The sequence below is a fragment of the Danio rerio genome, chromosome 8, assembly GCF_052040795.2.
Source record: "Danio rerio strain M-AB ecotype USA chromosome 8, GRCz13ab, whole genome shotgun sequence".
NCBI classification, from domain to species: Eukaryota; Metazoa; Chordata; class Actinopteri; order Cypriniformes; family Danionidae; genus Danio; species Danio rerio.
In genome coordinates this window covers 15,843,849-15,861,191 of record NC_141028.1, presented here as the reverse complement: position 1 = coordinate 15,861,191, position 17,343 = coordinate 15,843,849, and the positions used below count along the sequence as shown (strand labels likewise).

General features: G+C 34.3%; 1 protein-coding gene and 1 long non-coding RNA gene across 16 annotated transcripts in view; one reads left to right on the top strand and one right to left on the bottom strand.

The window, feature by feature from the left end:
• The window catches only part of atp2b3a (ATPase plasma membrane Ca2+ transporting 3a), a 48,116-nt gene that overhangs the window by 11,031 nt on the left and 19,742 nt on the right, over positions 1 to 17,343 (top strand). For 7 of the 13 annotated variants that reach the window (XM_087263139.1, XM_087263135.1, XM_087263144.1 and 4 more), the window contains 6 exon segments: positions 387 to 644; positions 2,231 to 2,356; positions 11,596 to 11,724; positions 11,979 to 12,044; positions 12,243 to 12,281; positions 14,414 to 14,578. In XM_087263139.1, coding sequence (XP_087119265.1) covers positions 387 to 644; positions 2,231 to 2,356; positions 11,596 to 11,724; positions 11,979 to 12,044; positions 12,243 to 12,281; positions 14,414 to 14,578 — 783 coding nt within the window. 13 annotated transcript variants of the gene reach the window in all.
• On the bottom strand, positions 6,892 to 16,600 carry LOC141375590 (uncharacterized). 3 transcript variants are annotated; one of them, XR_015497705.1, is made up of 4 exons: positions 14,385 to 14,553; positions 9,953 to 10,022; positions 7,837 to 8,025; positions 6,892 to 7,756 (listed from the first exon to the last, which is right to left on the bottom strand). It is a non-coding gene; the product is annotated as an uncharacterized LOC141375590 (long non-coding RNA). The 3 variants fall into 3 exon arrangements; XR_015497706.1 differs by lacking the exon at positions 14,385 to 14,553 and adding an exon at positions 16,532 to 16,600 and having other exon boundaries at positions 6,911 to 7,756; XR_015497704.1 differs by lacking the exon at positions 14,385 to 14,553 and having other exon boundaries at positions 6,911 to 7,756; positions 9,953 to 10,075.

Genomic DNA, 17,343 nt, shown 5'->3' with positions numbered 1-17,343 from the left:
TGCTCTAAGACATTTTTTCATAAAAAAGATGATATGATAAATAGAAGCCATAGTCCTATTAAATTAAATAATTTAACTCTTTATTTTTCTAATCCGACCTCTGATACCACTGCATGTTTTTGAAAATATTTATCCCTAAATAGGTCTTTTAATGTTAGTTTGAAGGTTTTGAATATATATAAGAAACTGTCTCGTATGTGGTTTTAAGCACCAGTATAGATGGATGTACAGATAAAAAAAGCAAAGAACAGAAAGAATGGAGTGAGAGGTAGATGGATCGATAAAAGAATATAAAGGATCACAAGTATACACTCATACTCCCTGTCCTCCTACACATTTTTACCTTTCCATCTCTGACTCTGTTCTCTCTCCCCCTCTCCGTCCAGCATGTGTTGAAGTGAGTGAAGGTGCGGAGGACGAGGGAGAGGCGGATGCCAACTGGATTGAGGGTGCAGCTATCCTGCTATCGGTGATCTGCGTGGTGCTGGTGACTGCCTTCAATGACTGGAGCAAAGAAAAGCAGTTTCGTGGCTTGCAGAGCCGCATCGAACAGGAGCAACGTTTCGCTGTGGTGCGCAACAGCACGGTCATTCAAATCCCTGTGGCTGAGATGGTGGTGGGGGATATTGCCCAGGTCAAATATGGTCAGTAGAGTTTCAAATTTGTCCCTCAACTTGTCCCTTGTTTTTTTTAAACATCTGGAATGGAACAGGGTATATCAAATTGCTGAATAAATATCTGGTTCATGAATATGTTAAAATTGGGTTGAACACTTATTAAAATATTAAAATCTGTAGAGGTCTTACATATGATGCATTCAAATAGCAAATCAATTATAAAAATAATTTATCCTCAAATTCAAAATTAATTTAAAATCAGTTTGTGTAATTATTAGTGCTGGGCAAAGATTAATCACGATTAATCAGATCCAATATATATATATATATATATATGTGAATGTGATACACGCATAAATAGAGACAAAACTATATAAAAAACTATTTTGTTGCATAGATATTAAAATTTATATATGATGTGTATCACATACATACTTTATATCTAAATATAAATAAACATTTTCTCAAATATATGCATGCATATGTGTATTCATAATAAACATACTGAGTAAACACACATACACTACATGACAGAAGTCTTGTTGCCTATACAAGTTTTAGGAACAACAAATAATAACTTGACTTGTTGATAATTTGGTATAAGACGTGGCTTATATTGAAGGCAAAGGCCTCTAGATTACGCTTATTTTACCAAAAGAAAAATACGATCATGCCTTGATTTTCAATTATTTGTTTGTGTATGACTCTCATGAGCTTGGAGGACTGCATCAACACATCTCTGCAATGACTCAAATAACTGATTAATAAAGTCATCTGGAATGGCAAAGAAAGCGTTCTTGCAGGACTCCCAGAGTTCATCAAGATTCTTTATATTCATCTTCAGTGCCTCCTCCTTCATCTTACCCCAGACATGCTCAATAATGTTTATATGTGAATGGGCTGGCCAATCCTGGAGCACGTTGCCCTTCTTTGCCTTCAGGAACTTTTGATGTGGAGGCTGAAGTATGAGGAGCGCTATCCTCCTGAAGAATTTGTTCTCTCCTGTGGTTTGTAATGTAATTGGCAGCAAAAATGTCTTGATACTTACGGCTGTTGATGTTGCCATCCACTCTGCAGATCTCTCGCACGCCCCCATACTGAATGCAAAACCCAAACCATGATTTTTCCTTCGCTAAACTTGACTGATTTCTGTGAGAATCTTGGGTCCATGCGGGGGTTCCAGTAGGTCTTCAACAGATGATTTATCTGAAAAATCTACCATCTGACACTTTTCCAGATGATCAACTGGAAGTCAAGTTATTATTTGTTACTCTTAAAACTGGGATCAATGACAAGACTGTTGTCAGGTAGTGTAAACTATGTCAATTTTTATTTTGGATGCGAATTAATCTTGAAATTTGTACAATAGAAGATTAGAAAAACGTTGCCTGGTCTAATGATTTTTACCCCGCATTTATTTTTATATAAATAATTCTTACAATTTAGCTTAATATTATGCATTTTAAATGCATACTGTACCTAATAATTCCAGTACACAGAGAGAAACACATTTCAAGTGGCCTCTGGATTGATATATATGTTGTCCATTAGAGATAGTAGTACTCAATGGTAAGATGTAATTGATCTGTTGCTGTCACTCTGGCGTCTCCTAGGCGACCTCCTGCCTGCGGATGGTGTTCTCATCCAAGGGAACGACCTAAAGATCGATGAGAGCTCCCTCACTGGAGAGTCTGATCACGTACGCAAATCCATTGACAAGGATCCCATGCTGCTGTCAGGTAGGGAGTAAAGGTTATATAAGCTAACATATGTTTGCGTGTGTTTGCTTGGAGTCGTGTGGACTGGGACGGCCATATGGTCTTAGGTTGAGTTTTGTGTGTGTGTGTGTGTGTGTGTGTGTGTTTATAAATAGTTCTGGTTATTCTAAATACTGCTTTTTAACATCTTTTTCTAAATTTGCGATGGTTATTTTAGAAGTGTACTTTGTTTATTCTTTAGGTGAACAGTTAATTTGTTAGTTAATCCATTGAAAAAAAAAACTTAGGTAATCTTCAATTAAAGTCTGACAATTTGCTTTTGTGTTGGGAATGGCGGCCTTTCTCTGTTGATAACATTATTCTTAATAGTGGTGTAAGGGATCACGGTTATTTGATTTTTAGTTCGCATAGGTCACAACCCACGGTTCGGAACACACGTGACCCGTGTATTAGGCTAATACATTTTTTTTACCTGTAGATTAATCCTACATTTTTAACGATTGCAGAAAGATCACCACTAGTGTCATTAAAATCACATGTATGAAAACATATAGGCTTTCATGTTAAATATAACGATGATAGAAGAAGTTGTGGTTGGTTATTCGGGATGTGCAGGGTATCCTGGTTTATTAAGGTGTTGGCAAGGTGTTATTAGGTTATTTCTGTCACTAATTGTTTAGCCTGCATTAATGCATTTAGTGTAAGCTGCACAATTAATCATTAAAAGATTGGGATCTCAACACCCACGCAACACAAATTATAAATGATAGTGATTTGCTTATGTTAATTATTCTTTATTAATCGCTGCATTCAAATCTGTGCTTGAAAATGCAAAAAACAAAAAAGAGATTGAGTCTTCAGTCTTTTGAGTTAGTTATGAAGTTTCAAACAGTCAAATAACACATAAGTACTGGGAAAACAGTTTATAGTTTAGATAAAACCACCAATGTTTATGGTAAATATTAAACTCACCAACATATGCATTTAAAGGGCCATGAAATCCCCAACCTCAGTATTGTTTAAATAAATGCTTCGAGATGGGAGTGGAGCGCTGTGAGCAGTGGGAGGAGTGGGCGTGGTCGTCAGAGTAGGGGAGAAAAAGGGAAGCGAACAACTGTCAACTGGCTCACAAAATGACACCCAAACCTTGAGGAAACCCAGTTTACAAAGTTAAAATACAAAGAAATAAACCGTAAGTAATTTAATGTTCTGCTACATATGTTATTCTTAATTTCATATACACACAAGAACAAATTGTTATATCATCATAAAGATAATTGTGTTTATATAAACACTATAAATGAGGAGGACTTCTATCCACAGTGGATAGCAGTGCAGCAGGTCTCTTTCCCTGTCTATTCCAAACATTAACTCTGCTGGTAATCTGGAGATTTTAAACATATGGCGAATAGCAGCACAGATATAGGTGATGTGTCTGAATGGTAACGAACTCAACTGATAAAAGACAAAGCCATTCTCCAATTCTCATATAGCTCTCTCGACAAAAATGCTTGCTGCAAACCAACAACTTTGCTGTATCAGCCGAATCGTGGGGAAAACATGCAGCAAATTGTGTGAATCATGGAAACAAGCACATACAACTAGTGTGCAGACGCGGTCTCACCCAGTCATTGGGTCTTACAGCTAGGCAGGTCTGCCTGGGCTTCGGAAAGCACTCTCACGAATAATTAAGAAGCAGGTTCTTCCCATAGGATAAGAAAACTTTGCTATAAATAATAATAAGAAACCGACGCGTCATGACTAGTAGATTTACGCTACATAACCGTTTTTGATCACCCGCCAAAAATTATTTTAAACCCAGAAGATGACATTAGCTGACAAAAGCTCCAAATGATCCAGTTTTTCCCACAATTAAAGATGACAGGTGCTAACGTTGTCTTTACTGATCCTCAACACACACAAATCTGTTAGAATCTTAAATAAAGTGCTCGAGGGTGTCTTGAACCTTCAAGTTTTAATACTCAATGAAACTTGTATTCAACAATTAGGTTATTTAATTAATAGGTGGCAACAACCAGCCATCAAAAAGATGCCACTGAATAATTCTTCAAAAATTATCCATCTAGCAATGAAACAAGAAGATTTATGATTGAACAACCGAATCATTTATTGCAAATTAGACTCAAAATAAATACGGGTTGTACAAATTATAATGTTAGATTTCTAGATTTAGCATTATCAGCGACAGAAGTAGTAACAGTGAATTCTTCACAGAACATTTTACAATTTATTTTCATTCAGCTGATTATTTCTTCATTTTATTTTTAATAAAATTACAGTTTCAGTTCTGTTTGTTAAAACCAAAGTTTCTTGCAGTACTGTTTTTGTAATAAATGGAACGCAAATTACATTTGTCTCCTCCCCTTTTTGGCTGATCTGAAAAATGGTCCTATCCATGACTAAAAAACCATGTGATTCAAACCGTGAGATTTGTGACCCGTTACACCACTAATTCTCAACCACGCTCATTTTGCTATAAAGAAATGATGTTCAAAAAATAAAGCTCCGGCCACTACTCAAAATTCAGTTGTAATTAAATCAACAGATGAAATAAAAGTCCCAGCAATTTCCATTTCACGTGACCTTTAATAAATTTGATGATTCAGGATTGTGTTCGAAAATCCAAGCAGTTGCATGCTTGAACATGCACAGCTTGTTTAGTTTGCCTGAGCAGGATGCTTAATCCCAGGGGTGCCATTTTCTGTCCGTGCATGGTTCGTATCACGCATGTAGAGTACTGGAAATCTTCATTCTGTTTGCGAATTACCCATATCAGTTCATTTAAACTGACACTGTGCAATCCATCTAAATAGAACCAATTTGCTGTTTGGCGGGGGGGAAGGGACCTTCACAAAGTATTCTGTCAATACTTTTAACACTCAGGTGATACAGCGCTTAGGCTAAATCTCATTGAGTACTTTAATGAGAGAATGTCCCTGAGGTCTGATAAACAGGTTAATCAGCTTCCTCCCTCATCTCTGCTTCCTGGAGGAAGGATTTGTATTAGGTCCTCCAGAGAGCTGCTCTGCCACTTCTTTCTAATGATGGTAGTTCACCAGAGCAGCATCTGTTTCTCTGCTTGGCCACACACGCACTGCTACCCCACGACCTCGGCATGATGAAGCCAGGGAGACAAATGGGAAAGGGAATTTATGGAAGCGTAACATGCTTTTAGATATTTGATGTGAAAAATGCCAGCGTAATGCGATTAGAATGGACTTGCACGACTCAATTGACATTAATGAAGAATAATGAAATCTAATTTGTGCCCAGAGAAAAGGTTTGAATATTGTTAATGCCATTAAATGTCTAGTTCAGATCTGCTTGTATTTTCAGTAAATAATTAATCAATGAATTAAAAGAAAGTACATAGTGGGGCTGCACGATGCTGGAAAAATCTGACATTGCGATGTTTTGTTTTTATGCAGTATATATTGCAATATTCTTTTTTATACATAATTAGACTTGGAATTTTTGGTCACTTAATTTTAAGGTTCGATTCTCGCTCTTAGCAAACCATTTTGACGTTTGCTTCAATCGACTCCTAATTTGCTTCTTATTTGTAGTTGATAAGGTAGTTTATGTATTGGGTAGGATTACAAATGTAGAATAAGATTATACAGAATACAGGCTTTTCTAAGCATCTCAATAACATGTACAGTATGCTAATAAGCAACTAGTAATAATGAGAATTGGTCTCTAAAGTGTTATCAAATATATTCATTTTGATTGGGATGATTCTGTAGGGAAACGAGTCATGCATAAAATGTAATAAACTATAAGCATAGATACATGCAACAGTGCAAAGGTAAAAATGAAATAAACAATGCATGCATTATGGTTTTGTATAAGATAATATAAATATTACACTGCAAAGTCAACTCAACATTGCATAACTATGCTATGTGACTATTGTGGACACATTGCGATATCGATGCTGAAAGGATATGTTTTGCAGTACTAGTACAGTCATTGTTTCTTTTAAATAAATGAATAGTTTTATTCAGTAAATACACATTAAATTGATCAGAAGTGATCGATAATGTTAAAATTGAATGTGCATTTTTATACTACCATTTAAATTTGTTTGTAGGATTTTTTTTAAAGTAATACTTTTATTCTGCAAAACTGCATTTAATGTGACCATAAATAATATAAAATAAAATAATTCATATTCATTGAAATATTTTATGCAAGTAATTAAACAGGTTTCTTAAGTGAAATCAGCACAGATGAGTAGAATCTTTCATCAAATAGATTGATGATTAGTTAAGTGATTGCAGAAAATTCACTTTTATCCTTTATTGCATATATGGGTCTAAAGTCACTTGACTGCATCAGAATTTCTTTATCTTTGCTATAAATGAACTTCTTCACTTGGTATTCCAGGAATTCCTTAATTAACTTGTTTCTGACCATCACAAATCCATATTCATTTCCTGCATTTTCAATAAAAATAATATTTGTTTGTATATTGAGGAGGATTTACATAAGGGAATGAGATAAACGAACTAAAAAAAATCCAAGCCAAGTGTGAAATTACATATAGAATGTATGTAGGGTCACTTTGTTCTTTAATATTTTTATGTTTGTTGTTAACACTCACTTGGGTACAATTATGCAATATTTCAAGTTACATTTGGATTTCAGTATGTGACCTTTACATACATTATTGCCAAGTCTACTAACTATACATAGTACTTACATTTTCATAAATTATAAAAAGTAAAACAGCATTAAATTCAAAAGAAAGCAATAATAAAACCAAAAATTACAATACTATTTACATCCAGGGTGATATAATTCCTATAATTACCCAGGGGTATATAATTCCTTCTAGAACAGTCTTAAATGACCCCCTTCATTACATACAGTACATAGGTATTACACAGACTACATAACCATATACATATACGCACATTAGCATTTATTTATCTGTCAGTTGAGCATCTTCTATTTGTTTACAGAATCAAAATCAGGTCTTTTATTTAAAATATATTCAACCCAACTTCTACATTTTCCCAGGAACATATCCTTCTTTGAGTTGTATGTTGGTCATTTTAGACTCATGCTGTACATTAGAAGTAGTTTTACATAACTTGTGCATCAAAGAGTTTAAATAGGAATAAATAACATTTTATACAGACATCATGTGATTTATAAATATTTAATCTTGAAATCTTAAACTTATACTGATAGTTTCCAACTAAAAAAAAAAAAAAAGGTTATCTAATGTCTTATTTTTATACTCCGATGTGCTTGATGTATGTGATGTTAGATTTTAAGAGTGAAACTGGATTGGTTCCAGTCAGTTCTGAAGGTCATTGTGGAGGTGGTTGGCCTGAGGGAGAACTTGTTTTGAAGGCAGGAGCTACTTTATTTAAAGCTGCTTTGATTTATCTGGATTGAGTAAACGTTTCATGCAAGCATAAGATATCCACGTTGCCAAAGTTAAGCTCTCTTATTTTATATTTCCTTACCTTTAAGATGTTTGTTTTCCATGGAACTCTCTTATTACATTGTTTTAATATTGACAAGCTTTGTGTTGTTCATCATCTTGCGCAATTAATCATCAAGGGGTGCATATTATTTTCTCAGTCATTATGGGAGAGACGTCTCTTCTCAACAGGAATGTTTGAAGGCTTCTGTTGTGAAGAGGGAAATTCACGCTGCAAAATATAATTGTCATAATCAGTCATTTTGTCTTGTTTGTTCCTGTAAAAAGCAGTGACAATAGGCATAAACCTCTTTTAGCTTTGTTTGATGTAGTTATACAATGTAAGTAAAAATTTATTTCTTCAAGCATTTATTTTATGTATTTATTTTATGTATTTACACATATATAATATAATAATTTAAATATATATATATATATATATATATATATATATATATATATATATATATATATATATATATATATATATATATACATACATACATACATACATACATACATACATACACATATATATATATATATATATATATAATTTTTTTTTTTTTACTCAAAAGCAACTCCAAAATACAGGCAAAGAAAGCAAGAATTAATGTGCAGTGAAGCAAGGCACGAAGAAGCAATCTGGCTCAGTTTAATTGTATTACGCTGTAAAAGGCCATGGAGGAGACTTCAGCCTTAATCTTGATTGTTTTATTAGACGAGTGGTGAGGCTAGTGTGAGCACAACAAACAACAACAATACATTAACTCTGACTCATACTATTGATCGGACAATGATGAAATGAAAGCACAGGCTATTGATTGGAATGTAAAGACATAATTGGCTGAAATAATTGCTTGTTTATACAATGATGTTTTTTTTTTCCTGTTGATTCATTAATGATAAGTTGCAGATCAAAGGTTTGAATGTTTGAATGTTATCATGGTGTTACTGCATTTACACAGACCATCATTTTCATTATGAGATTATGAATAAATACATTTATTTAACTTTCACTTTTACATGAAATACAAAACAAGTATGGATTTAAGAAATTTCAATCCTAGAAGTGTGTTAGATATGGAGAAAAGGCTAAATGTATTTTACAAATGATTGATGACTCTGTTAATGTCATAGATAGTAATTTAGTCACTTAAAGCTGGTTTGTAAATGGCCAAATCTAAATGACACAAACTCAAATACTCATTTTTGTAGTAGCAGCTATCTAATATCTTGGGTAAAAATAGTAATAATAAAATTACTATTTAATAAATACAATTTAAACAAATTACCAATACTGAAAAAATTATTATAATAATCAAACTATTACTTAAAACATTTTAAATAAATGAATACAAATAAATATTTTCAGTGAACCCTTATGTACTTGTTACGGGTCCACGGAACTCGTAGGCAGAAGTGCCTGAATTATCAGGAGAAACAAAATGACATTGAAACTTCAATGTCTTTCCCCAGGCGCAGCTTAGTAGCATCTGTTTATTAAAAGTAGTCATATTATAGCAAACATATCTTCACTAATCATGCAATGCAAAAGTATCCTCAAAAATCATGTTTCATTTAATCAAACATACAGTTTTGTTCTCTTTTTACAACAATAAAGTCTTCAAATACTTATACGCTCTGTACTCTCTCATCATAACACATATATATACCTTCTGTATATTTATCAGTAGGGCACAGAATACACTTTAAATTCTTTGTCAACTATCTACTTCATTTTTCTTTCTCTGTTAACACCTCTATATGTAACCATTTACCAGAAAACTACTAAACTCACAGAATAAGCATGCGTCTGTTATTTATATCATTTAAATTGTAACAGTTACACTTGACACCAATTACCAATGTTACTCTCTACTCTCATAAACTTTATACATTAACAAATCTATAACCAATATATACAAATAATAAGTCCATTTCTGTTCAGTTAGCACATACTGTAAAATACATATCATTTACTGGGGAGAGAGTTATAACAAACTCAGACCAACTGTCATTTTACTGGTACCTTCATCTGAATCCCTCTTCTCAATTAACTGTAAATAAGCTTGATCGCTTTAAAACACATAGGGGATGTGTACTCGCATGTTTTTACATGAATTATAATAAACATATTTACATTTTATCAAACATACCTGAATTATCAGGAGAAACAAAATCACATTAAGACTTCAGTGTCTTTCCCCAGGCACAGCTTAGTAGCATCTGAATTAAACACAACGAGTATCGAGTTTCAAACACAGTCATTAGTAGTGATAATAAATGACTTTTAACAGTGTATACATAAATAAATAGACATATTAATAACAAAACAAACATTCCTATTGTGGATACACAATGGCGTTTTAAATACTGTTGGGCATGTTTTCATCCACACTAGGGTGATTTACTCTTAATTTGGCAATAACCTTTTCTGTGTTTCAGCTAGCAGGATAATTTTTTGGTGACATCTTATTTTGACACATATTCGAAGAAAATGCTTTGATTAAAAAAAAACCTCAACCATACACTCTGGGCAATGGGGATGGAAACATGCACTGAATTAAAGTGCTGTAAAAATGCATCACATACATATTTTATTTATTTTTGCATAAATCTGTTAACCAACCTCAGTCCTGATTAAAACTACTTAATGGCTTAGAAAATTACAGGATTTTAACTCTTTAATTGCCAAATTCAAAAATGATGTCACTCATTTGGTAAAAAACACATATAAAATTATGGATTTTCAATATAAAAAGTAATTGTGGACTGGATTTATTTATTTTTTTTTTACCTTTTATCAGTCTTGGACAAGTAAACAACATTGCCTTTGATGCATTGTCTTTTGGCTGAGTTTCATTTTTTCTCCCTAATTTACTGGTTTTGCACCATTGACTTACATTATAACCACTTTTTAAATTAAAAACTATGACACTGCATAATCATGTGTTTTTGATTGTTGGTGGTTTTCCCTGGTGGCTATGCCTTACTTTCTGGATTTATATGGAGTATAACATCAAATTAAAGTATGTGTGTCTGAGTGTGTGAGAGTGACCTGTACAAACTTACCTTGATGTGTCTGAGAAAATCTAAATATGCATCTCAGCTCTCAGAACTACATGGAGTAAACAAAAACAAAGACTATGTATTTATGCACCGTCATATGTGGTTATAATGGAAGTCAATGGGGCAAAAACAGCCACCAAATAGAAAAAATGAAAATTTAACAATGCATTAAAACCAATGTTGTTACTAATTGTTGACATGTCCACGACTGTGATCAAAAGTCCAGTACACAGTTACTTTGTATATTTAAGAGACGTCTTTTTGTGTGTGCTTTTTCATTTCACCAAATCAGTGACCTAATTTGTGAACTTGGCAGTTAAAGAGTTAAAGTCCTGTAATTTTCTAAACAATTTAGTAGTTTTAATCAGGATTGATTGATTAACAGATATATGCAAAAAAAAAAAAAACTTGAAAAAGAATTCGTATCTGATGCATTTTTACAGCAGTTTAATTCAGTGGATGTTTTAATCCCTAACATAACAAAAGGGTAGTAAATTTCAAGAGTGCACAACATTTACAATTTTATTTGTATTTAATTGCTCTGAAAACAACTGCAAATTTTCATTCCTTTAAACTATTTTTAAAATGTCTTATTGAAGATTAATATTGAAGTCCATTATTTGTAGCGAAGCATTTTTATCAAGCTATTGTAATCTGTTTTGGCATAAACATTAGAGATAAGATTTATACAACTATAAAAAGTCTTGTCTGTCTCCCCCTTAATTTGCAGGCACTCATGTAATGGAGGGGTCAGGGAAAATGTTGGTGACTGCAGTTGGCGTCAACTCTCAAACGGGAATCATTTTCACCCTACTGGGGGCCGGAGAAATGGAGGAGGAGAAGAAAGACTGCAAGAAAGGTTGGTTTCTGACAACTGCTAAATGTTTGAAAGGTTGAGCATGATTAAACCTTCACATCATAAAAGAAAAATCAGTTTTGCTTGAATACTATCAAATGTCTAACGGTGTGGGTCTTTGTTTGGATGCACTGAAATGTTGCTCACTCATTTGAGTTGATTTCTCATTGTTTTTGTTCAGCATTTGGGTTTCATTTTATGTCTTTACATACCACCTTCGTTTTTGTCCTATCCTCTGTTTCCAACATTTCTATCAGAGGTCAATAGTAATTCATCCACGCAGTTCCCCAGTGTTGAAGCCAAAGAACACAACATCATAAATGGTAGGTGACATTCACTACAGAGAGATGTCTCATAAACCGACATCCTGGTTTAAACTCTCCATATCTGTCAAATATTATCCCTCCATGTTTTATGTTTTCGTTCTCATGCACTTTATTGTTGTCTCATTTCAGCTGCAATGACCTCAAGCAACAGGAGCTGTATTTGTTTGCTTTAAATCTCTGTATTAACTTTCACAGGGAAACAAGATGGAACCCTGGAGAACAACCAAAATAAAGGTGACTTTGAGTGCTGATTTAGAATTGAGTTAACACGGGCAGGTTCAAATATAAATATGGTTAGATTAAAAGATTGTAAAAGGTTGTTTATAGAATGAGATGCTTTATATTGTACAGTACGTACTTCATACTGTCTACCATTTCCACTAGTTGCACTCCAGTTTTCACTGCTTGTTCTTAGACTCCTGCACACGTACAGTTGGGACAATTAGGAATAACTCGCAGTTTAAATTTCTTTGCAGCTAAAATTGACAGCAGTTGAGAAATTGATTGTAGATACAAATATGTTTACACAAGTTGTACAATTCATTATTTTGACAGATAGATTAAGTAAAATTACACTCCAATGTCAAAAATTAGGCCTGTGGTTGTGATTTATATATTTACACCATGAATTAATCTCTTTTTTTGCATGACACATTGATAATAAAGTACAGAACATTATAAACTTTCCTTTCTTTTGTCATATAACAGAAAAGAGACTCTCGGGAGTCTATGTAAACATCCTTTTGATTTTCTCTGCACAATAAATCTTGTGCATCGCATAAAAATTAGCTTTTACATATTGCCAATACAAAGGTAATAAATAAATTTACATAAAGCCTTTTCAGTTATTTAAATCACATAAATCTAAAATACTTTGTTACATTGCAATTATCATGTTGCATGTAAAGTGTTTCACATTTGTTTTTATTTTAAATTATACTGAAAATATGCATTTTAAAAGGCAACAATTTTAGTTTTACCATTTTTGAATACATTCAACCAGTCTCCTGGTCTGTCTGGGCACTTTTAGCTTAGAATAGATAATTGAATCAGATTAGACCATTAGCATCTCGCTTAAAAATGACCAACTCGTTTCTATAATTGTTCAATTTAAAGCTTTACTCTTTTGTAGTAATATTGTGAGACTAAGACTGACAGAAAATTAAATGTTGCCTTTTTATAGGCTGAAATCTATAACTATATATTCATACATAACCAGTGTTGTGGAAAGTTACTTTAGAAAGTAATGTATTACAATATTGAGTTACTCCCCCAAACAGTAACTAGTTGCGTTTCTTATAACTTTTAATAGAAAATAATGCTCTGTAACTTTTGAGTTACTTTTCATACCTGGCTGAGGCTTATTTTGTTTCAGAACTTGCAGGGCATTTTTCTTTTTTAAATAGAGGAGCTCTGCAATTAACGACACACTTTAAAACTTAGACCTTCATTTAACTTTGAAAAAAAGACTAGTATAATGTTATCTTCTGAGAACTTCCTGATGCTATATGCTGTATATACAGATTAATGAAAGTTGAAAGTAATGTGTTTGCTACTTTTGTCTTAATAGTTCTGTAAAATCACTGTTCATTGAAAGTATGATCCCCTTTTTCTTTCATGTGTTCAAAATAATGAGAATACTTCCATCACAGAAATGTAAGGTTTCTTGGTTTCTGTCTGTTCCTGCATTCTCATTGAATGTGATTCAACGTTATTACACTAAATTTTAATCAGGAAATTATTTTTAAAAGTGAATTAATCACTCTAAAAAGTAACTCAAGTTAATTTCTTTTTAAGTAACTCAGTCGGCACAATAGCCTAGTGGCTAGCACGCCGACATATGGTGCAGTAGCACTTCAGGGCATCTTGATTTCCAATTCCGGCTTAAGGACATTTCACGACCTTACCACCCTCGCTCTTTTCCACATCACTTCCTATCTCATTAATGTCCTATCTAATTAAGACAAAAGGGCCAAAAATAAATCTTAAAAAATAAAAAAGTAACTCAAATATTATTATTTTTTAATTTTTTTCAAGTCATTACTTTACTCCTTACTTAGAAAAGTAATATTATTACATAACTTGTCATGCGTTACCCTCAAGACTGTATAAACAGTAACTATACTTTCATTCTGGTGTATGTGCTATGGCAGCATTGATATTCTGCAGCACCTAAAAATAAGATTATAGTGTTCTTTTAATGCATTTTATATATTTTTGCAAAATTTCACACAGAACAAATAAGGATAATGTACTTTTTATGCATTGTATACAGTAAGCATACAAGCCACGACATAGTGTCTCCTATTTCCTACTATTAGCTCTAATTCTACTTGCCTTGATCAATTTATCTCCACCCTCCACAGCTAAGAAACAGGATGAGGCTGTTGCCATGGAGATGCAGCCTCTGAAGAGTGCAGAAGGTGGTGAAGTGGAGGAGAAAGAGAAGAAAAAAGCCAGTGTGCCCAAGAAGGAGAAATCCGTTCTTCAGGGCAAACTCACCAAGCTGGCAGTGCAAATTGGGAAAGCAGGTGAGGAGGTGTTAGACTCTTTTAGGACAAATTCTTCTTTTTATATTAGTATCAGTTTTGTTTTTACATTTACACTTCACTGAACTTCTGAATAATACATTTAAATATGTTTTAATCAAGTGATTACGCTGTCTGAATTCAGAAAATAAGCATTGGGCACTTTCATCTAAAGTTTGGTAACACTAAAAGAATAAATCAATATTTTGTTATTGGGATAGTTTACCCAAAACTGAAAACTGTCATCATTTACTCACCCCGGATTATTCCAAGTAAATTTGAGTGTTTTCTATTGAACGGAGGAGATTTTGAAGAACTGACATCCGTTGTAGCCTACTGTCGATGTCAGTGGTTACAGGTTTCACCTTTTGTATTTGTTACAACCTCTTTGATGTTCGTCTAGGGCAGGGGTCACCAATCCTGGTCCTGGAGGGCCGGTGTCCCTGCAGGGTTTAGCTCCAACTTGCCTCCACACACCTGCCTGGATCTTTCAAGTATACCTAGTAAGACCTTGATTAGCTTGTTCAGGTGTGTTTGATTAGAGTTGGAGCTAAAATCTGCAGGACACCAGCCCTCCAGGAACAAGTTTGGTGACCACTGGAACGACTTTACTGGTAAATTTAAACAAGCGTTGTTCACACAGGCACGGACGTGCTGCAATTTTTCTGGAAAAGACCGTTCGCACATCCATTCCAAAATATCGTCAAATTCTGACATCACCAACCAGAAATGACCTCTAAATGACTGCACTTGTATTTGTAAACATATAAGGGGTCCTGTGTTTGTGTTTTGTGTAGAAGGGGTCCGACAATTTAACTTTTATTTAAAGCTTTATCATTTATGTAGCTGCTCTGTGAGACATCCAAAGACAGAAACGCGAACCGCAGCTAAATGTTTACACACTTGACTACATTACAAATTCTGTGCATGGATAGGTATTGTGAACAACTTATGTGAAAACATATGGAGGAACACTTTCAGATGTCGAGATGTTTATAATATACGTGTGTGTGCTGGCGCTTACCGGCTGCTTCACGTGCTCACGCGTCAAGTAACTGAAGCAGAGCTTGAAGGTAAACAAACAGGGGTTTATCATAAGCATTTTATCGATAATTTTTTTAGACAGTTGGCATTAAGAAGGAACATAGAAACGTAATCTGACCAACATCTAGCAGCTAAATGTGTCTGGAAAAATATTCAAAGGCTTTTATTTTCATCAACAGTGCGGATATGAACACGTCTGAATGTTCTGATTGGCTAAAGTAGACGCTCTAGACGTGAATGCGCTCTTTCCGGCAATCTTCCTTCTGCGTTCACACAAAGTAGCATTTCGGGAAATTACCGGTAATGTTACAACTTCTCTTTCTGGAAAATTGCCGGAACAAATTTACCTATATTTTCAAAAAGGGCCTGTTCACACGTACAGACCTTTACGGAAAATTGCCGTCTGAAAGGTCTGTATGTAAGGGGCTATTGATAACAGATATGCCAACAAAAGAGATTTAATTTACAAAAGTGAAACCATACAAATATCCAAATATACACGAAAATAAATATTTAAAGTAATGAAATTTTTTTTATAAAGTAGCAAGTTCAAAAATAAAGTATCAAACAAAATATTAGTTCAACTCAGGAGTAAGGGGGCGCTAGTGATGCCAAACATTCATTCATTCGTTTTCTTTTTAGCTTAGTCCCTTTATTAATAGGGGTCGCTAAAGTTAAATGAACCACCAACTTATCCAGCATACGTTTTACGCAGTGGATGCCCTTCCAGCTGCAACCCATCACTGGGAAACACCCATACACACCCCCATTCACACACACTACGGACAATTTAGTTTGCCCAATTCACCTACTGCGCATGTCTTTGTACAGTGGGGGAAACTGGAGCACCCGGAGGAAACCCACGTGAACACGGGTAGAAAATGCAAACTCTACACAGAAATGCCAACTGACCCTGTCGAGGCTCAAACCAGCGACCTTCTTGCTGTGAGGCGAATGTGCACTGTGCCACCCTGCTGCCCCCTGACACCAAACAAAATAAAGAAATATCAGAAAACAATTCTAACTCGAGAGTAACCTCTTACCTTGCTATAAAGCATACTGAAACAAAAGTCTTCAGTGCCGCACGCTGTATTCTTCCCTATTCTCAGCTGTTAGATATATAAAAAACAAAACATGGTGTTCACCTCTTATCTGGTGTCCCTAACAATAGGTTAACTACATGTTTGCAAGATGGAAGTCGTACAACGTTTTCCCTATCCACCTTACTCTCTGAGAAAAGCTCAGTATAAAGCTGGAAAGAGCTGGGCCATCAAAGTAACAAACAAATCAAACGAAATACAAATGTACAAAAGGCACAGAAGTCTCTAAAGTTGGCAAAATTGTGTAAAATAATTTTACCCAAACGAAATTTAAGCAAAGTGATCAAAAATCTAAATAGTGTCAGCAAAAATCTACAAAAACAAAATCAAAGATAAGTGCGCTCCTCTCCCCTCTGCCAGGCATCCTTTTTGTATTGCTGTGCCACGTCGCCCAATAATGACAGACCAGTCTCCTATCCAATCAGCTGTCAGATTAGGCAGACCTAATGAAAATGACTTGCATGGAGAGGGAGAGAGAGAGAGAAAGCAAGAACGGGAGCAAAAATACAAACAATATATGTCTACGGATGTAACAGTATTCAATAGGAAAAAAAATCTCAAGTTGGTTTGGAACAAGTCAAGTGTGAGTAAATGATACAAGTTTGATGTTTGGGTGAACTGTCC